Source organism: Anabrus simplex, chromosome 1 (genome assembly GCF_040414725.1).
Source record: "Anabrus simplex isolate iqAnaSimp1 chromosome 1, ASM4041472v1, whole genome shotgun sequence".
Lineage (NCBI taxonomy): Eukaryota > Metazoa > Arthropoda > Insecta > Orthoptera > Tettigoniidae > Anabrus > Anabrus simplex.
In genome coordinates this window covers 1,169,529,846-1,169,548,589 of record NC_090265.1, presented here as the reverse complement: position 1 = coordinate 1,169,548,589, position 18,744 = coordinate 1,169,529,846, and the positions used below count along the sequence as shown (strand labels likewise).

The following is an 18,744-nucleotide window of genomic DNA, read 5'->3' as shown; positions in this document are numbered from 1 at the left end:
TCTGGGGAACATGAAAAGCCATTAGTTATAGGGAATGCAGCCAAATCCAGGTGATACAAAACATTAATTTAAATAGTCTACTTGATGATTGGAGATCCAATAAGAGGGCATGGGTGACATCACACCTAATCGAAGATTGGTTATGTCATTAAACTCAAAAATGAAGCAACAAAACAGAAACGTCATTCTATTTATTGGCAATCCTACATGTCATCCATCATTATATCGTTAAATTCGCATCGTTTTCTCCAAATATTTCTAGAGTAACTCAGCTAATGGACGAGGTCATCGTTAATTGTTTTAAGATGAATTACAGAAAACCGATAATGGCTTCATTGCTTGCAAATATGGAATCAGCGGTCTCTACCACCAAACTGACTCTGTCTCCGTGCTCAATGCTGTAATTTGGATTGCAGAAGCAGCGAAAGTGGCACCACCAAATACAGTACATCAATGCTTTCACAAAGCCAAGTCTGTTTCATGCCCTAACTAAGAAACCATAATAAATGAAAATATAGATGTGCAAAAACAAACCCTCAAATTTTTAATTACGAAAATGTCAATGCAGAAGATTAGATGGCCATTATACACTGCGTGGCCAGAAGTCACGGGAAGGGGTGACCCATTGGAAAATATGCCGTGTATGACCCCTGAGCGTTACGGCTAGCTACGGCCTAGCTGAACATTCTGTTACAGACACCAGTGTCGTGAAGATGGCAACATGTCACGAGTTAACCACTTTGAACGTGGGTCGATCGTCAGCGCATGGCGCATGGGTCATAGTATTGCGGAACTTACACGCAAAATCGGGTTTCCAAAATCAACAGTGTCAAGGGGGATCTTCAATATCGCAGAGAGAACGTTATCTCCCGAGTAAACCGCCGCATGGAAAGACCAACAGGTATTAAATGAACGAACATCACATCACCTCCACAGAACCATATTGGGCGCTCGATGTGCTACTGTGAGTCACATCACCACCCAGTTGAATGTTGTGAGTCAGGAGATCATTTCTTCTAGGACTGTAAGGAGGTATCTTCACCGCATAGGCTTCAACAGCCACCGACCAACTCGTGTGCCTTTCCTAACACCTTGACACCGGGCTCAACAACGTGCATGGGGCCACAAACATCAGCAATGCCCCGTGGAACAATCGCGACATGTGGTATGGTCGGATGAATCCCGGTTCCAGTTGTATCAAGCTGATGGGCATGTGAGAGTGTGACGAATGCCCCATGAAGCTATGGATCCTGCGTGTCAACAAGATTGCGTCCAGGCGGGAGGTGGCTCAGTTCTGATCTCTGTGGCATTCTCACGGTCGCATTTAGGCCCCATTGTCCGGCTGCAGGGAGCGCTGACAGGTGCACATTATGTGGAGATTCTTTCAGACCATCTTCATCTCTGTCTGGCCCTATAGTACCCTGATGGAAATGCCATGTTTCAACAGAACAATACGCCATGTCACCGATCTGTGGTGGATCGCAGGTGATTGGAGGTGCACTCCAGTGAAGTTATGACCATGGATTGTCCCTCCAGATCCCCCGATCTTAATCCAATCAAGCATTTATGAAGTACTGGTGTACGTTCCATGAACCCTGCACTAACTACACAAGACCAATTGGGTAGCAGTGCAAGATTCTTGGGTCCAGATCTCTCCAAAATGATTCCAACGCTTTGTAGTGTGGATGCCTCAACGTATTGCTACCGTTTTGAGGCCTCACAGAGGAGGAGCTCATTATTAACATCACATTAAGTGCTTTCCCATGACTTTGGACCACTCATTATAATCTAGAAGTTGAGACAGAGGTATAATCTAGAATTTGGGACAGAGGCGGCACTAGAAATCATCGAAGATTTCATTGCCCATCACTTCGAAGATTGAAGGCGATGATGACGGGAACGAAGACAGTGACGAAGAGTGTATATGTAACGTGAAGTCCTACTGGCATACCTTGTCAGCTGTAAGGGATACTCAGTCTTTTTTGCTAGCGAAATTGACGCATAATTGTTCTGTATTATATGCTGTGCCTGCTTTTTAATTGAAAACCATGCTAGCAGAGACAGTTGTGACCAGCGTACAATTCTGGATTACTGGAAGAAGTAAAAGACAGTACTGAACCGTATTACTGTTGGTATTATTTCTAGTGTCATTGTTGTATCTACTACCACACAAAACGATATAAATTTACTACTGGATTATCTAATTGAGGTATGTACTTATGAATGGTATTTTATTTTTTAACCACCTCAATGAACTGGAATCCTGTATATAGAGAAAAAATCTGGTCCATTGGGTTTCCACTGAGGACAGGTTTTACTGTAATAATACAGTATTATGATATGCAACATTGTAGTATTATAATGTAACTGGGTTATTTTATTAGCATATTGCTTGTTGTATTTTTGTGTAATCCTTCTGTATTCTACAGCATGTCTTTCCTTTCATATGCTTTTATATTTGTTGATTTTTCATATTATTTTATATTTTTGTGAAAAAGATAAAATAATGAATAAGGAACATAGGTGTAGGGACTGTGAATGTGAGTGGTCATTAAGGATACGAGGAAAGAGTTGGAGAGTTTGAGGGAGAAGGGGTGTAGGTTTGGTAATTGTAGCAGTAATCCCATCTAGCAGATAGAATAGGTAGGACAAGAGGAATGAGTCTCCAGAGTTCAGGAGAGGTATCAGTGAGAAATCAGTAAAGTCACTGCTGATAGAACAGGAGGGTAAGGAGAGGAGCAGGAAAGTATTACAAAGGAGGAGTAAGTAAGAGAACTGGGGTAGTAGGGTTCAGGATAGGAAGAGTGAGGTTGAACAAGGTCACGGGATGGAGAAAAGTGAGGAGAAAGTGAGATCTGCAGCTGTCAGGCAAGATAAGGGAAGCCAGTAGGGCATAGAATGAGAAGAGGGAGATTGAGGCCCTGGTCATGTGGAATTCCATTGTTAGGCATGTGGAGGAAGTGTCTGGTGGAAAAGGAACCAGGACAGAATGTTATTCAGGTACTAGGTTAAGTCAGATCTTGAGATCAAATCGACATACAAGATTAAGGTTTCAAAATATATTTTCATAAACCCTATTTGCATCATAAGTAGGCCTGCTTATCATAGAAGTTTGTGCAGAACATTTTAAGTCACAATTCAATCATTGTTGTCTGATCGAAAGTCTAGGGAGGAAAACACATTACTCGTATTTTCTGACGTGTTGATAATTATTTCATCCATGGCAATTTCCATGACACCATCATTCATATTTCAAATTCTAGGACATGTTTGCAGGATCCCTCCCAATCTATGCAAGTGACAGAAGAAAATGCATCAACGTTGTTCTTTTGTACATTTGCAGCAGTCGGATCTCCTGTGATGTTGCGTTCCCTAAAAATCTCTTTTATTTTGCCCAAGCTAGTTTTACGGCATTTAAACCACTGGCAGCATCTAGGAAGGGCCTGGAATATAATCAGCCATTTACACTTATCATGAATTGTCGGAGATGTAAAAAAGAAGTAGTATATTCTGTGAAAAGCAAGGACATTTGACTACCCTAAAAATATTATAGAATATTAATTTAATGTGGTTGTTGTTAATTAAGTCCTTTAAATCAGTTATTTCTACCAGTACTAATTCAGTTCTTTAACACCTACTCCAATAGAGTGTAGTTGGAAAGTAGAGAATAAATAAATAGAAATGTAGTAGGTCTATGAACACAGACAATAGTCTTGCTGTGCTGCTTCTACTGCTGTAGTGGCTGTTGCAGATGAAATTGTCAGCTCCTATCATTAAGTTATTCAAGCTCTGCCGATCTGGCACCAGCGAGCTGAGGGCTCAAGGAAAGGTGTGCGAACTGTAGAAGGGAAGGAGGTTAAAGAAAAGGTGGTAGTCTTTCAGATTCGTAACAAAGGCAAACAGAAATAGGTATAGACATATTTAGGGATGACTAGGATCTAGTTATGGCAGCACAGGAGGAGTTTAAGGGAGTCAAGATCATTATCAGTGGGTTAGTGTTTAGGAGGGATGCTGACTGGAGAGTGACTGGGGATTTAAGTGTGATGTATTCACAACGACGCACAGTAAATGCTGTCAACTTATTTTCACATTATTTGCACATAACCTTATCAACTGCCGTTATAAGCAAAACACGACTATGGAGAAAAAGAAGAATGCGACTGCCATCTTGAATACATTTGACTGTTACAGTAACATGTCGTCAGAATCACACCATGAATTCACGGAAACAACTCCAACTAACAATAGCTCAACTCCACCATCAAGCCCGCTACCTTATATATGTGCCTTGCCAGGTTTCTAGAAGGATATGTCACAACATACCTTCTAGTGAATTCTACTGTGACCAGTCGCATAGTTACAATGTCTGGAAGGTTCTACATAGTACTTATTGCACATTTTGGATATTACGGTGCGTTGAACAATATTGTAGTGGATTATACATCATATATACAGGTAATAATAAATTATATTTTGTTTGTACCGGGAGGTACACCTCAACTTTGTGCACATAAATGAAGCGCCTTGAAGAATGCTATCTAACATACAATACTTGAAACAACTAGTGCAAGAAGTTGGGACGTTGACTAAAAGATGTCACTACTAAAGTGATAGAGTAATGTGTTATTTTATGGTTTCCTAAACTGACTGGATTTCTTTTGTTTTTTGAGTGTATCAAAGTTTACAGCAGCGATTTAATGAAGTTTGGACTTTTCTCCATAGAAGTCTCTATTAAAGAACTTACGTCATGCACTCTGGTGAAAAGGGGAATAACTAGAAATTTAAAAGAAATGTTGTGTTCATAGGTTTTTGAGCTGAATTGACTTTCCATGTTTTTGATACTTCAAGGTTAGCAACACTTCTTACTTTTCCCGCCAACATGGGATCCCAATCGAAACTTTTGTGTATTTATTTTTCTGCCAATCATAGGCTTCTTGTAACTTTTCGACTGTCCAATATAAATGAGAGGATGTGTCTGGTTTTGTCTAGAGCCTTCTCGGGCCTTCCTCTTGGGTATAAATGCTGACGCCTTTTCTAGCTAACTTGTGTTATTGATCATCGTGCTGTTGAGTGTGTGTATTAAGAGAGGAGGCGGGGGACTTACTCTTCATCAGGGTGTACATCAGATAAGGTAATGGCCACCAGTTTCTAACTCAGTAGTTATCTCCGTAAGCCGACTCGAGGGGAAGATTCCTATCTTTAACTATATAACAGTCAATTTCCTAACATGTAAGCTTCTCTTTCTTCCCATGTAAAATTTCAAGTAAGTCATAAGTACTTAAACTGAAAACCGTGGATAGAGAGTGCGTTACCCTCTCGAGTTCCCCTTCAATTAAACTTGAGGTAACTATGACTTTGTAACCTTTTCGCTTGTAAATTGTAACTTAACTTGTCCATCTGTTCACCTCAGTAATGTGGGATTAGCATCTGCATCGTCGGACCACTAGCCCATCTTTGCTTTTAACGAGCAAAAGTTTCAGCATCCATACATTTTGATTTTTGGGCCAGTAACTTTAACGTGTACTTTTCCACAGAGGCCCGGTAGAATGGGTATTCAATACCCCTGTAATATTTCTTTCATGTAAACTTAAAAGACTACCAATATGGTTTTGTAAATTGTAGATTTGCCTAGGGAGGCCTGAAAGTGTAATTTTATTGAGCAAAGACACTCTAATCTCTAGTGTAAAAGGCAAAATTTGCCTTGAGTAGGTGGTTAAGCCTTGGGAGTACAGTCTCCTTGGTTGAATTATATAGCATGGAGTCTCTTTTATTGTGTAATAAATATTTGTGTGATATATTGAAGGGTGACTTTGGAAGGCTATATCTTGTAACTTTTGGAACAACGTGCTCTTCAAAATTGTGATTTTGAATTTGCTGTGAAACAGATTGGGAGATTCGTCTCCTTGCCTATCGAACTAAACGCAACATTAGTGATGTTGGGACTGTTGTAAATTATGAGCTTGAAGCTCAAATCGTAACTTACCTATTCTTGTTCTTTCTGAGTTTTTATCTTGTACAAAACTACCTCTGTACCTGAAATCTTGTTGTTTGTTAAAATTTAATACAGTATATGAAAAGAAATATAACCTTTATTTTAAAGTTTTAAATTAAACATTGACTATTGTAGATAGACGCATAGACAGAATATTCCGGAATACTGTTAATTAGAGATTCGTACGATAACTAAACTCATATTAATATATATACAGCACATGTTTCATGACATAATCTCACAAATAATATGATCTTCCGTACCTAACCACGTAAATAATACTAATACTAATAAGTAGATGTAAACATTGATAGCCATACCTCTCATGTAATAATAATAATAATAATAATAATAATAATAATAATAATAATAATAATAATAATAATAATAATAATAATAATTCTATCTCGATATTTGCATTTTTACCCATGGGTTAAACAACATTTATTTTCAAGTTATCTTGGTCTATCACATTTTTGTCAACTGATGCTAAGGAGTTGGTATGTGGGAAACCGGATATTTGTAGATCCTTATGGTTGGGTAGGAGGTGGGTAGCTGCGCTCAGATGACCTTAAATTGAACTGTAGTGGTATTTATAAGTTAAGAGGTTTGTTTAACAAGGTTCAGGGAAACAGGATGGACTAAGGAATGATGATGAGAGTACAGGGAACTCTGAAAGTCAAGTAAGGTGTTACAATGTAGAAGTATTGTGAGGAAAGGAATAGAATTAAGAATTAAGTAATTTTATATATATATGTGTATATATATTTACCAGATGTTGTAATAGGAGTTGAATCGTTGGTGGAATGTGATGGTTTGGATGCAGAAATTTTCTCCCAGACCTTGAGTGTTTATCGTACAGACAGGATAGAATTGAAAGCAGGAAGAGTGTTCATATTGGTGAAAGGAATATTTGTAAGCTATGGTAAAATTCATAGACTGCCATCTTCAAATACATAGACTCTCGCCTCATTAATCACTTTTTCCGTGGTTTCCCATTTTCACACCAGGCAAATGCTGGGGCTGTACCTTAATTAAGGCCACGGCCGCTTCCTTCCAACTCCGAGGCCTTTCCTATCCCATCGTCGCCATAAGACCTATCTGTGTCGGTGCGACGTAAAGCCCATAGCAACAACAAACATTAATCACTATTCGTTTTTAATTATTTCTTATCTCCCCCTGTCATGATCCTACTGTGCCGACGTAGCAGGGGGAGACGTGGTACACCCACGTGGCACATTCCAGGTGGTGGAAAGGGGGTCCTAACCAGCTTGCTGACGGATTTGAGTGAAATAAAATAGCTCTCGTGGACCAAATACACAACCTTCTGTGGGCGGGGGATGCAGACAAAGCATTCACCCATGGTATCCTCTACCTGTCGTAAGAGGCGACCAAGGGATTTTTGAATTGGAACCATGAGACTACTTGTAATAAGTACCATCGTGCGAGGAACACCATGGGTGGATTTCTAAAACGAGGTTCGGACCACGGCCATGGCTTTAAACCACGTTCCTGTTGCTAAAACGAGGTTTCATTCGCATATTGAAGCCATGGCTCGAAGCCACGGTCTCAGACGACGGCCACGGCTGTGGTAGGTTTAAAACCTCGGCTACGTAGTGTAAAATGGAGGCGCTTGTTCAGCTGCGGGATTACGAACGTCAAATTGATTTAGCAAGAGCGTTCAATCCTAGGATTAGGATACTGAGGGACAGGACTAATCCACTGGAAATGTTCGACGAGAGTCAGTTCAGGAGAAGATTTCGTTTATCGAAAGAATCTACGAGAGATTTAGCTCGTATGCTGGAACCTAACCTCCGCAAAGATACAAGAGGTGCAGGGTTAACTGTTTTAATGCAGCTTCTGATAGCTTTAAGGTAAGAGATTTATAAAAGTACGTTTCATGGTAAAGTACCGGTACGGTACCGAAGTTGTGCGTTACCTCCTTTGGTATTTATAACGATATGCTTACCCTACTTTAGGATTGCAGTTGAATACCTGTCTTTACTTTTTACTTTCAGATTTTATGCTAGTGGATCTTTCCACATAATAACAGGTGACTTTTTTAGAATTCACGAGAGCACTGTTTGCCGTGTGGTCAAAGGCGTTTCAAGAGCGATAGCGATGTTGAAACGACGGTTCATTTATTTTCCGAGAAGAGAACAGCATCCTCAGATTGCAGCTCGTTTCTCAGAGTTATCAAGGTGAGCATAAACAAATCTTCATAGGCCTAAATATGTGTGTGTGCTTCGAAAATCATGCCATGTGTCACATTTGTATCTTGAAATACGTAGCAATTATGCAGTTATTTATATCAATGATTACTCTCTTTCAGATAACCTAAAAAATAGTAATGTTTACAATAATGTATTTACATAATTTTGTTTACAGGAGCAATTTCCCGGGAATTATAGGAGCTATAGATTGCACCCACATTCCAATAGTAGCCCCAAGCCATCAAGAAGCTCAGCGATATTATAACAGGAAGCACTTTTATTCTGTCAATTGCCAGGTTGGTGGATATAATAATTTGAGTTATCAATAACTAAGTTGAGGGGACCTTAGTAAGTTCAAAATGTTTATTATAATTCACTGAATTTCTTTTTAATTTTAGTAGGCTAGTATTGACTTAAGAGGCAAAAAAGTCCACTAAATTTGGCTCAGTTCCAGAAATAAATGTTTTTCTGTAAAGTAGGCCTTAATAACGTGTGACCTCTTATGCATTGTCTGTTTTTCAGTAATCTCTTTGAAACTTTCTTTGTACAAACACAACTAACCGTTCTGCATTACACTTACTTAAATTCATGAAGTCGAATGAGCCTATATTTGAAATAATTATTTTCTTTTTTCTTTTGAATTGAGCCTCTATGAACGGCATGTTAACAACCACTCTCATTTTCAGTGTCCGTGTCTTGTTCATGTGCTGGCTTTGACATTCTTCTAGTATTTCTTGAGCCCGTCGATCAGCGCTTTTTTCCACTCCTCTGGTAAAGGGAGATCTTCTGGGCTCTGTCCCGACCATAAAACCCTGATACCTTTTCACCATCCTTCTGAAACCAACTCTGTCATTGAATTCATCCTCCGTAATGCCCACCTCTCTCATATCTTTCTCACACACTTGGAACCATCTCAACGTAGATGCCTTTGGTTTTAGAAAATTATAGACTTACTTTGTGAGCCAGTCATTATACATACAGAAGATGTGCCCATAGAACATCAATCTTCTCTTTCTAACTGCTGTTGTTATCAGTTCCATCTCACTGTATAGGCCTGCTTCTTTATTGGATTTCAGTCGAACCTGCCTATCAACCTATCTGTTGCCTAAGATCGTCTGTAGTAGCCTGTGTTCCCTTTTAAGTACAGTAGTTGATTGACTATTCTTTTCGATTCATGCACATGGTCTCCGAAGCATATAATCCTTCTGGTCTAACAACCAGCGCTGTCTGTAATGTCTTAAATTGACTAAAAATCTCGGTGAGCATCATCTTATTATAGATGCTTTTAGTCAGTTGGAATTTGTATTCTTTCCTTGTTTGTTGCAAATTTGTTATTACTTTCTACACAGTAACTTAACTGCAAAAATTTAGACTAGTATGGGCCTGGTATAAAGAAGAACCTGTATGTACATTTTTATGCAGATTCAGCTTCAACTTTTGTGCATGGAGCATTTGGAATGATCCTGTTATGGAGAAAAAGCTCTTTTTAGCACAATAAATAATGAAAAATTAAATTTTTAAGCAAATCAACTCCTAAGAACCATATATTTCCTTTTCTCACTCAGTTTCTAGTAGTCTCAGTATCTATTACTTCACCATACTCCCCAGTCCATAACTACATATTAACCACCACCGACTCTAAAAAAATGCATCAACTATTCACGTAATATCTGATAAGAGACCTTTCAGTTCTATTTCCCTTCATACAGAGACTTGTGAAGACCAAAGAAATTACATAACCACAAATGAGTTTAGTAAAATTCCTTCCTCTCCCCTGCTGTTACACTCGCTACATTTTAGATTGTTCATCGAAGGCTATGAAATGTTACAGCGGACAAGCAGCAAGATCTGTACACATGTTTAGAATAACCACCACAATGGTATTTGAATTTTAATTTTTAAAAACTCACTAAGGTTCCCACTCAAATGAAATTTGAAAAAAACAACTTTGTATTGCTTTTCATGTAAGATATTTGTAGTAATAACTCGACAAAAAATTTTTCAGGTTGTCTGTGATGCTGATATGCACATAACAAATATCGTTGCAAGATGGCCTGGGTCAACTCACGACAGCAGAATTTTCAGGAATTCTGTGATTCATAATGAATTAGAACAAGGCAGATATGATGGTCACCTGATTGGAGATAGTGGATATGCTTGCAAAAAATATCTTTTAACCCCAGTGCTCCAAGAGAGAAATGCTGCTGAGAGGAGGTATAACATTGCTCATCGTCAAGCAAGGAATGTTGTAGAAAGGGTGTTTGGTATCTGGAAGAGAAGATTTCCTTGTCTCCAGTATACCCTTAGGACCAAAATCCCTACAACACAGTTGGTCATCATTGCTACAAGCATACTACACAACTATGCAATCCGTAGGGGAGAACCTGAATTTGAAGATGAAGAGATTCCTAATGAAAACGAAAATCATGTAGGTCTGCCAGATGAAAGAGACAACATGACTGGAGTGAACTGGAGGAATCAAATAATCAACATGCACTTTGCATGATTTCCTTAAAGTGCATTGAAGTAATTTAATCAATGGGTTAAGCAGAAAGCAACATCCAGTTTTCAGTATTATTATTTACTTCTCTTTAATAATGAATCTCTACCATTAGGAAGTATAAGAAAGCAGAACTGGCAGTGATTATTGTTTTAAAAGGAAGTACAACTATACCTCCAATATCTAAAGTTGAATTCTGACAGTTCTTAGAGGGAGGTCCGTTTACTGCCTGCCGGGGCGGGATAAAAGGAATGGCGGGTAAAGTTGCCATGGAGATAAATCTTCTGGCCAGCTCGTCTTGCCTGGAGTTGCCAAACCTCTCACTTCTAAGTTGGATCTTGTCGCAAGCAGTTCAGTGTGAGAGGCATTCCATTTCTGTTTTGTGGCCATTAGTATCTAACTGTATTTCAAATACTAAATACATACAATCTTTGTATTTCAATATATGTTTTGCGTATGATTAAGAACACTGTCAGTGGATTAGGCCTACTGGGGATACCACTTTATAAAAAAACGCGCCAGGTACTCTACCGCTGGGTGGTGTGGAAAAGAGTACACATGATTTTTGACCCCCCCCCCCGTACCCTTTTCCCCTCTAACTCACTTTTTCTTATTTGTTTTATGTCCTATACTTATGCCAATAAGGTGTACAGAGACAAAGTATAGGACAAAGGGCATGTTGAAGGATTTGTCAGGTTATAAGTACCACCCCTGTTAAAGAATAATAATGTCACTGATTTTACGTCCTGTAGCACTTTCAAATACCACCTGACTGAGCCAGGATCGAACCTTTTCTAAGTTGGGATCAGAAGGCCAGCGCTCTACTGTCTGAGCTTATCAGCCTGGTCCCTGTTAAAGACAAGGGAACATGAGACCAAGTCAGTCACAGTATGGCCAGGTAGTCTACAACAGATCACAGTGGTCCGAATGAATGAGGGAACAAGTGAGCTGGAAGCAAGGGGTAAGAGAAAGGAATGCTAGAATGTGGCAACATCGTGAAATGGCACGTGCTGTGTTCCTCCCTCCAGCCCTAGCTGTCAGAATTTATCTTCAGTTATTAAAGGTATAGGCAACTGTGGGAGTTAACTCCCCCTCTAGGAAATGCCCTAGTGCCGGTCTCAAGCCCGGATAAAGGAGAGATGCCTAAAAAGTAGTATGTTTTAACAGACTGGTTTTCTGTCATAAGTGCATCCAGTAGCGTAGCCAGGATCGGCGATGGGGGAGGGTCATAGTTATAAAATGATGATGGAACAAAATGAAGGTGCTTGTGCGTGTGGTGTGCGCATGCATGGCTTGTCATTATAAGGACACTGACAAGTAAATTATGTTCATATTCAGATTTCAGTACTCTAGAAAAAAATGTTACGTTAAAATACAGAATAAAAACAAAATGATCAGGGTCAAAAGTTTTACAGCATATGGGAGCCTATGTTCAGTTTACAATCTAATATCCAACTTTCAAAGCTTCTTAGAAAATAGATTAACAGATGTATTGCTTCAACAATTATGTTAATGAAATTTAGTCAGTTTATTTCCTTTTTCTTTTTTAATTTCCACTGCGGGGTTCAAAACCCCACCCCCCTTGGCTATGCCCCTGAGTGCATCAGTTATTGGCTTCGTAACCTTTATGCATCTTGCGCTTATCTGTTTTAAAATTAACTTTACGAAGGGAGGGTAGATCTCATGAGATGCTCGTTAGTCGGGCTTGCAAAACCTTGCTGGTATTTCTATAATGAGTTTCCATACAGTATTTTAGTTAAGTAGCCTGGGATAAATCCTTACCTCAATCACCAGGCACATCCCCTGCACAGTGCAGGGCCACCAACTCACCCTTCCTTACAACAAACACAGTGATAACACAGGTTATTGCATAGATAAGATTCATTCACAGTTTTGATCACTGTGATCTTACATGCTACAGTAACACAAGACTGATTTACGTCTGCCACATCGACCGTAATTGTGCATTCCATGACATTAAATTATTTTGTTTTTGGAGATGCCTATCATTATTAAGGGCTTTCTGCATGAAATGAGTCAGCTTCGAGCTTGAGTTTAACACGACTTTATCAGCTAAGCTCATGCGCTGGTCACATGTTGATAGCACATTAACAAGCATGTTGAAGCAAGGTCACTTACAACGCACTCTGCTATGTAATGCTGGAGTTTTTTTTTTTTTTTTACAAGCCTCCTAGTTTATGTACAGAGACTAAATTATATTTCTTTTTGTTGGGAAGATTAGGGCATTAATCAACTCATTTTATCTAGTATAAAATAACAAATTTAAGATGTCATCACTGAAGTTAGGATATGGGAATAGCTCCTCATTAAGCATGCCTGGGTGCAAATGGGATGCACTTAGTAGCATAGCCAGGATCTACTGATTTGGGGGGATACCTACAAAATGAAATACCATAATGAAGGTGCTTGTGCGTGTATGCACGAGTGTCTTTATAAGGACACTGATACAAGTGAATTATGTTGATATACAGATTGCAGTCTAAAATCCAACTTTCAAAGCCTCTTGGAAAACAGATTAAAGAAATCTGTCATTTTTACAATTATGCCTCTTTAAAAGTTCAAAAAAAGCCAACTCATCAAGTCAACTTTTAACTTTGTTATTGCCAGTTTGTTTATTTTGTAAAAAGTGTTTTTTTTTTTGGGGGGGGGGGGGTGTAACCCCCACTTGGCTATGCCTTTGGATGCACTCAGTCTCATGAGGATGACTGGAAAGGAGAGGGGAAGGGCAAACTTTCATAGCTCAAATTATCTTAATCTTTAGGCTGAGAAAAAAAAAAAAATGTAGAGAAATATCTCAGATAAATCCCTCAGCCTAACTAATCTAGTTAGTTCATATGGTTCCTGTGTGTAACAGATCTTTAACTGTAAAGTGACTTATGTGACTCAATCACATTGCTCTACCTCTCTTTTTTTTTTGCTAGGGGCTTTATGTCGCACCGGCGACGATGGGATAGGAAAGGCATAGGAGTTGGAAGGAAGCGGCCGTGGCCTTAAGGTACAGCCCCAGCATTTGCCTGGTGTGAAAATGGGAAACCACGGAAAACCATTTTCAGGGCTGCCGATAGTGGGATTCGAACCTACTATCTCCCGGATGCAAGCTCACAGCCTCTCTCTACCTCTTAGCCACGGGCATGTCCTGTACTGGCACTTGTAATTAGATCATGACTACAAGGCACTATTGAACCTATCACCACAGTGGCGTGCAAGGCTGATGCTGGTAATTTCATAACTTGTTGTTGCTTGTTGTTTAAAGGGGCCTAACATCGAAGGTCATCGGCCCAATTTCATAACTAAAAAAAGCCTAAAGAGCTTGAATACTTCAGTAGGTACAGTACTAAATTTATTACTATTTATAAAAATAAAACATGTTTTATGGTAAAATATTATTTATTTTCAACTGATGCTCCAACAACAAACATTTTAATTCCTGGTTCCTCTGCTTCATTTCCTGTGTCCTTTGTTTTATTTCCAAAATTTTCATTTTTTTTTTGGTGTTCCAGTCTGGCCATCTCTAGGAGCTCTGTCTGGAGCATCTGGTCATTACACTTTCTCCTAAAAAAGAGAAGCATTGGAAGTTTTAATCAAATTCCGTGCATATTCTACAGGGACATTCTTTTAAGCATGCGGGGGGGATTGTGGCTTGCCCAGTCGCTTGTACTGCAAGCCTTTCTCCCGCCTAGCACTTTGCCGCAATGCGGGCACTTGCCCGGCACTGAGTCAGTGTTTTCTCACAAGATTTCCTGCACTTTATGAAGGGAGTATGTATATACGCACACTTCCATAATGAAAATAACATTGGAACAACACACTGAGCACTAAACACATGAACACTTGACTGAACTGACCCTTACACTGATAAAAAAGCTCTTAGCAGACTGCAAAGAAGGGGAACTTGTGTAGTGCCGAGAAGTACATTACGGCAAAGTGCTTGGCAGGGGACAAGCTCGCAACGCTAGGGACTGGGCGAGTCGCAATACCCTGCAGAACTTGAAATAATGTCATTTCTAAAATAAAAATTAACACTTATTTACATACTTTGATGACCTGGTTGGGGTTTCAAAGGATGGAGTTTCCTGGGGCATCCTTTCTTCTGCCCCCAAACTCTCTTCTTCTCCAGGTCCTTCCTAAAATGAAAGGAAAAGGAGAAAATTAGAATACATTATCCACAACTGTAATGTTGCCGTACCAAAGCAAAGTTGTCTGGGTCTATTGATCATGTAGGTACCTGAAATGCACCAGCATCATCATCTATGGTGTCAGGCAAAGGATCAAACTGGCCACCGAACATCTCCGAGAGGATCTGCTCGGGTTTCCCCAGAGGTGGTTTCGGTGGACCTCCCCCAGTTTGTCTGGCATCCCTTCTCTGCGCGTCGATGTCGCCTTTTGCCTTTATCTTCATTCTTTTCCATAAACCTGTGCACAAAATGAAAATTACAAATTTTTGAAATGTTCAGTAAGATAATTAGTAATTTCATAATTATGTCATCAAATGGGGTCCTAATAATAAAAAACAGAAAACTTTCCTAATGATGAGGTTATAGATACAAAGACCAGGTTTTAATAATTCTATCAGAGTTAGAATTTTATAATAGACTTAAATGGTACTTCCAAGATACCACTTTTGCCAGTAATGTTGCTAATTTACAAATGGAAGTACCTTTGGGTAACACTTTTATACTGTTTTGTGAGTCACAAGTATGGTTCTGAACCTCCTAAAAGTTTTTAATTTCAACAATGTCTTTGTCCATATTAAGCAAGCATTAATTACCTTCTTACAGTAACAGTACAAATTATTTCAGTTCCCTGCACTGGAAGATTGCAGTTGATTCAACTTGCAATAAATTTGAGGGGTTTTTTTCATCATGTCAGTCACTAAATTTTACAGGCCTACTCAAATCTAAAACAGACTAATACATGCCTGTCCACCGATATTTGAAGAGGAAATAAATGCTCAAGCTATTCTACCACTTGTTGTCTGTCACACATGAAACTGCCCAATTAATACTATATTTACTCTATTTTATTGTCTTGAAGATACGTGGAATTTAATTTGTCATCACTACAACTATTATATCAATCACAACATTTAGGCAGCCCTGAGATATTTCTACAGAGTACTTTACAATTCAGAAGTATCATTTCAAATGTCCTCCATCTGCTAGATAAGTAACATAATAATCATAGCTGACAGTGGCACAAATGGACCCTGCCATTTGTTGAATATGCCAATGAAACGTTGCTTCCATAATTCAAGACAGCGAGAAGTTATGACCAACTTAGGCGGTATAAAAAAAACCTAGAACGATGAGGCAATGTTACCAACTAAACAATCATAATTGTAGTCCGGAGGAAGAATGGAAAGGATAGGCATATAAAATTAATAATATCTCACTGTCTTGCATTATGGGAGTGGCGTTTCATAGGACAAATCTTCAGCCAATGGCAGAGTCAATTCGTGCCACTGCCAGCCATGATTAAATATGAATATCAAAGACAAATAACATGTTTAAATAGTTGAGAGGTAGCCATGCAGTAATTACGGATCTGAACATTGTAAAGCACAGATTGCACCACTTCTGATTTAATATGAATAAGAAATAGAGGGCCTAGTGGCTTGTAACGTTAGCTTGATCACAGACCAATGGCTTTGTCACTAGCCGGACCTAACCTATCCAGACCAATGGTTCTGTCACTAGCCGGACCTAACATATCCAGTCAAATGATTTTCTGACTAGCCATGCCTCTGAAAAGTAACACTTTTAATGGTCCAGGGTAGATGAATGCTGAAAAATTACTTCATACACACACACATAAACAAAGTTTAACGTACATAGGAGAATGGAAGGAAGATTTATACCAAATTTAGCATACCTTATTGGAGAGCATCTAAAGAATAATTTGTTCCCTCGAAAATCAATACTTGCGACATAGCAACCTCTGTACGGAACAACATCAATGTTTAACAATACCTTGTTGATTACCATAGCAACGAAGAATTAATTCATGACCGTAGCAAATAACCACGAATAAATAAAACAGCCCAACTGGTACTAGGATCTAAGTGAAGTTGGTACCAGGAACTAATTATGTTACATCAGTTGGTACCAGTCACCAAGAACTTACTTACATCCCTAATGACAACATTAAACAGCAGTTCCTGCGCTGGTGAGGGTTAAAAGAAGATACATACTTCTGGAAGAATCCCTTCAAATTTAAGCATGAAATTCTCATACACTAAATAGATTGTGTAATATAGGAAGCGGTTTAGCGTTGAGAAGCTAATCAGAATTGTCTGACTAAGACGATGCTAGGTTGTCGAGTAATGACATTGTTCATTTATAAGAGACGTACAAATGTAAGATAATGCACTGAATTATTTTAGGAAATAACTTGCTTGTGGTTAAATTTGGGTTAGTGTTCTTGAGTACCAATCTGAATTATTTTGATGTAGCCTATTATTATACTATGATAAAAATCTGGCAAACCTTTTAGCTGAGGCACATCTTTTGGAGGCTTCCCTGCATTCATTGAATTGAATTCGGCTTGGATTTTCACCCAAGCCTCCTTCTTCTTCGTTACCGTGTCAAGATGGTAACCCATATCCGCTAGAATTGGATAATTTTTGCATATCTCTGCCAACAACTCTCTCTCTCGGCAGTTGAACTTGGCCATCTTCCTGAAAATTAAAACAGTTTTATATATATATTCAGTAAATTAACTGGGATAGGTGGAGAATAAGTATGCTGATCAACAGTCAAACAAAACGTCTAACATTTAGACAAAACTTCCAGGTGAATAAAAAAAGTAAAATGTACCAAAACTAGAATACTAAAAATAAAACGGCGTGAGGTGTTACAGCTACCAGAAAAAATACTTGTCTGCATACTGATTCCCACATTCAGAAGAAAGATATCAATGTTATTACAGTGAGGCATCAAGCAGTATACAGCCATTTGATTAATTTCCAAACAGCTACATATTTTAACAAGCAGTAACACAGTCATACATGGTGATAAACACGATGAAAATACCTGTAAAACACAATTCCCCTCACCACTCGTAACCTCATTCTTTCACTTCGTAATACCGCTCAATATATTATTATTAATGATATATATTGAATGCAAAATAAAAGGAATAAACAAAGGAAAGAAGCTCTCTACATAAAGAACTTTCAGAAGACTATATTAAATCATAAAAAGTGTAATATATACTTACGATACTGTAACTTCTATGTGCAATTCTTCTTCAAATGGATATGAGCTTCTTCCAGATACAATACTTGTACAATTTCGACACTCGGCACCAAATTCTTGTCTTGTCTTGCGGATATTTATTTGGGATTCAATAGAGCACCAAATTCCTATAGTACACAAAAGATTATCTGATGGACAAGGACTGCAACACAATTTTCTCTTCGCGAAGCCGCTCTTCGATTGTTTTTTGGCATATTGCACTACGAAAAGTCAATGGTCGTGCCACTCACGGCCCGTTGGAAGACGAAAAGTCGATTCCGCTACAGTGTTGCCGACAGTAATACTTGAAACCACGGCTCAGAACCTCGGCCACGTTCAGACTACGTTTTAGAAATCGGACAGGGACTTAGACCACGGCCGCGGTTTAAAAGCCATGGTTTGAAACCACGGCCTGAACCTCGTTTTAGAAATCCACCCCATGGGTCGCATTTATTTGCGAGTAGTACCACTATATTAGATACACAATAGGTTTGTGATTAGTAGCAACGGAGTGTGAATCAGTATGGGTTTTACAGTACCATTGACTAGGATCACTATATGCGAAACAACACGGGCTTATGTTGCCTGTGAAAGTGAAAGTGACTCTTTTTTCTTTCTCCAGATCTACATAATATGTATATGATCCATTACTGTGGAGAAAAATAACAAGTCTTACCTAAGCCAGCTCACAAAAAGAAAAGGAAAAGAATTTCACTAGATAGACCGACACATGAAAAAACAATTCTTAATAATAGAAATAATAAAAATAATAATATAAATAAT

The 18,744-nt window shown here is 38.8% G+C and overlaps 2 protein-coding genes across 2 annotated transcripts; one reads left to right on the top strand and one right to left on the bottom strand.

Moving 5' to 3' along the window:
- The first annotated feature begins 8,063 nt into the window (after positions 1–8,063).
- On the top strand, positions 8,064–11,048 carry LOC137501526 (putative nuclease HARBI1). Its single transcript, XM_068228641.1, has 3 exons — positions 8,064–8,193; positions 8,381–8,501; positions 10,211–11,048. Exons 1-3 carry the CDS (start codon positions 8,114–8,116, stop codon positions 10,709–10,711), a joined length of 702 nt encoding a protein of 233 aa, XP_068084742.1. The 5' UTR covers positions 8,064–8,113; the 3' UTR covers positions 10,712–11,048.
- Positions 11,049–14,107: 3,059 nt separating this feature from the next.
- Positions 14,108–18,391, bottom strand: LOC137501525 (uncharacterized). Its single transcript, XM_068228640.1, has 5 exons — positions 17,945–18,391; positions 17,212–17,402; positions 14,952–15,139; positions 14,762–14,850; positions 14,108–14,278 (listed from the first exon to the last, which is right to left on the bottom strand). The coding sequence occupies exons 2-5, from the start codon at positions 17,396–17,398 to the stop codon at positions 14,110–14,112; spliced, it is 633 nt and encodes a 210-aa protein (XP_068084741.1). The 5' UTR covers positions 17,399–17,402; positions 17,945–18,391; the 3' UTR covers positions 14,108–14,109.
- Positions 18,392–18,744: the final 353 nt, after the last annotated feature.

What these genes read in the sequence shown, in the direction of transcription:
- LOC137501526 (XM_068228641.1), top strand. Translation starts at nt 8,114, where the DNA reads ATGTTGAAACGACGGTTCATTTATTTTCCGAGAAGAGAACAGCATCCT. An exon ending in CGTTTCTCAGAGTTATCAAG is followed by an intron (nt 8,194 to 8,380) that starts GTGAGCATAAAC and finishes TTTTGTTTACAG; the next exon opens with GAGCAATTTCCCGGGAATTA. An exon ending in TTTATTCTGTCAATTGCCAG is followed by an intron (nt 8,502 to 10,210) that starts GTTGGTGGATAT and finishes AAAATTTTTCAG; the next exon opens with GTTGTCTGTGATGCTGATAT.
- LOC137501525 (XM_068228640.1), bottom strand. Translation starts at nt 17,398, where the DNA reads ATGGCCAAGTTCAACTGCCGAGAGAGAGAGTTGTTGGCAGAGATATGC. An exon ending in AGATGTGCCTCAGCTAAAAG is followed by an intron (nt 15,140 to 17,211) that starts GTTTGCCAGATT and finishes TTTTGTGCACAG; the next exon opens with GTTTATGGAAAAGAATGAAG. An exon ending in ACCCCAACCAGGTCATCAAA is followed by an intron (nt 14,279 to 14,761) that starts GTATGTAAATAA and finishes TCTCTTTTTTAG; the next exon opens with GAGAAAGTGTAATGACCAGA.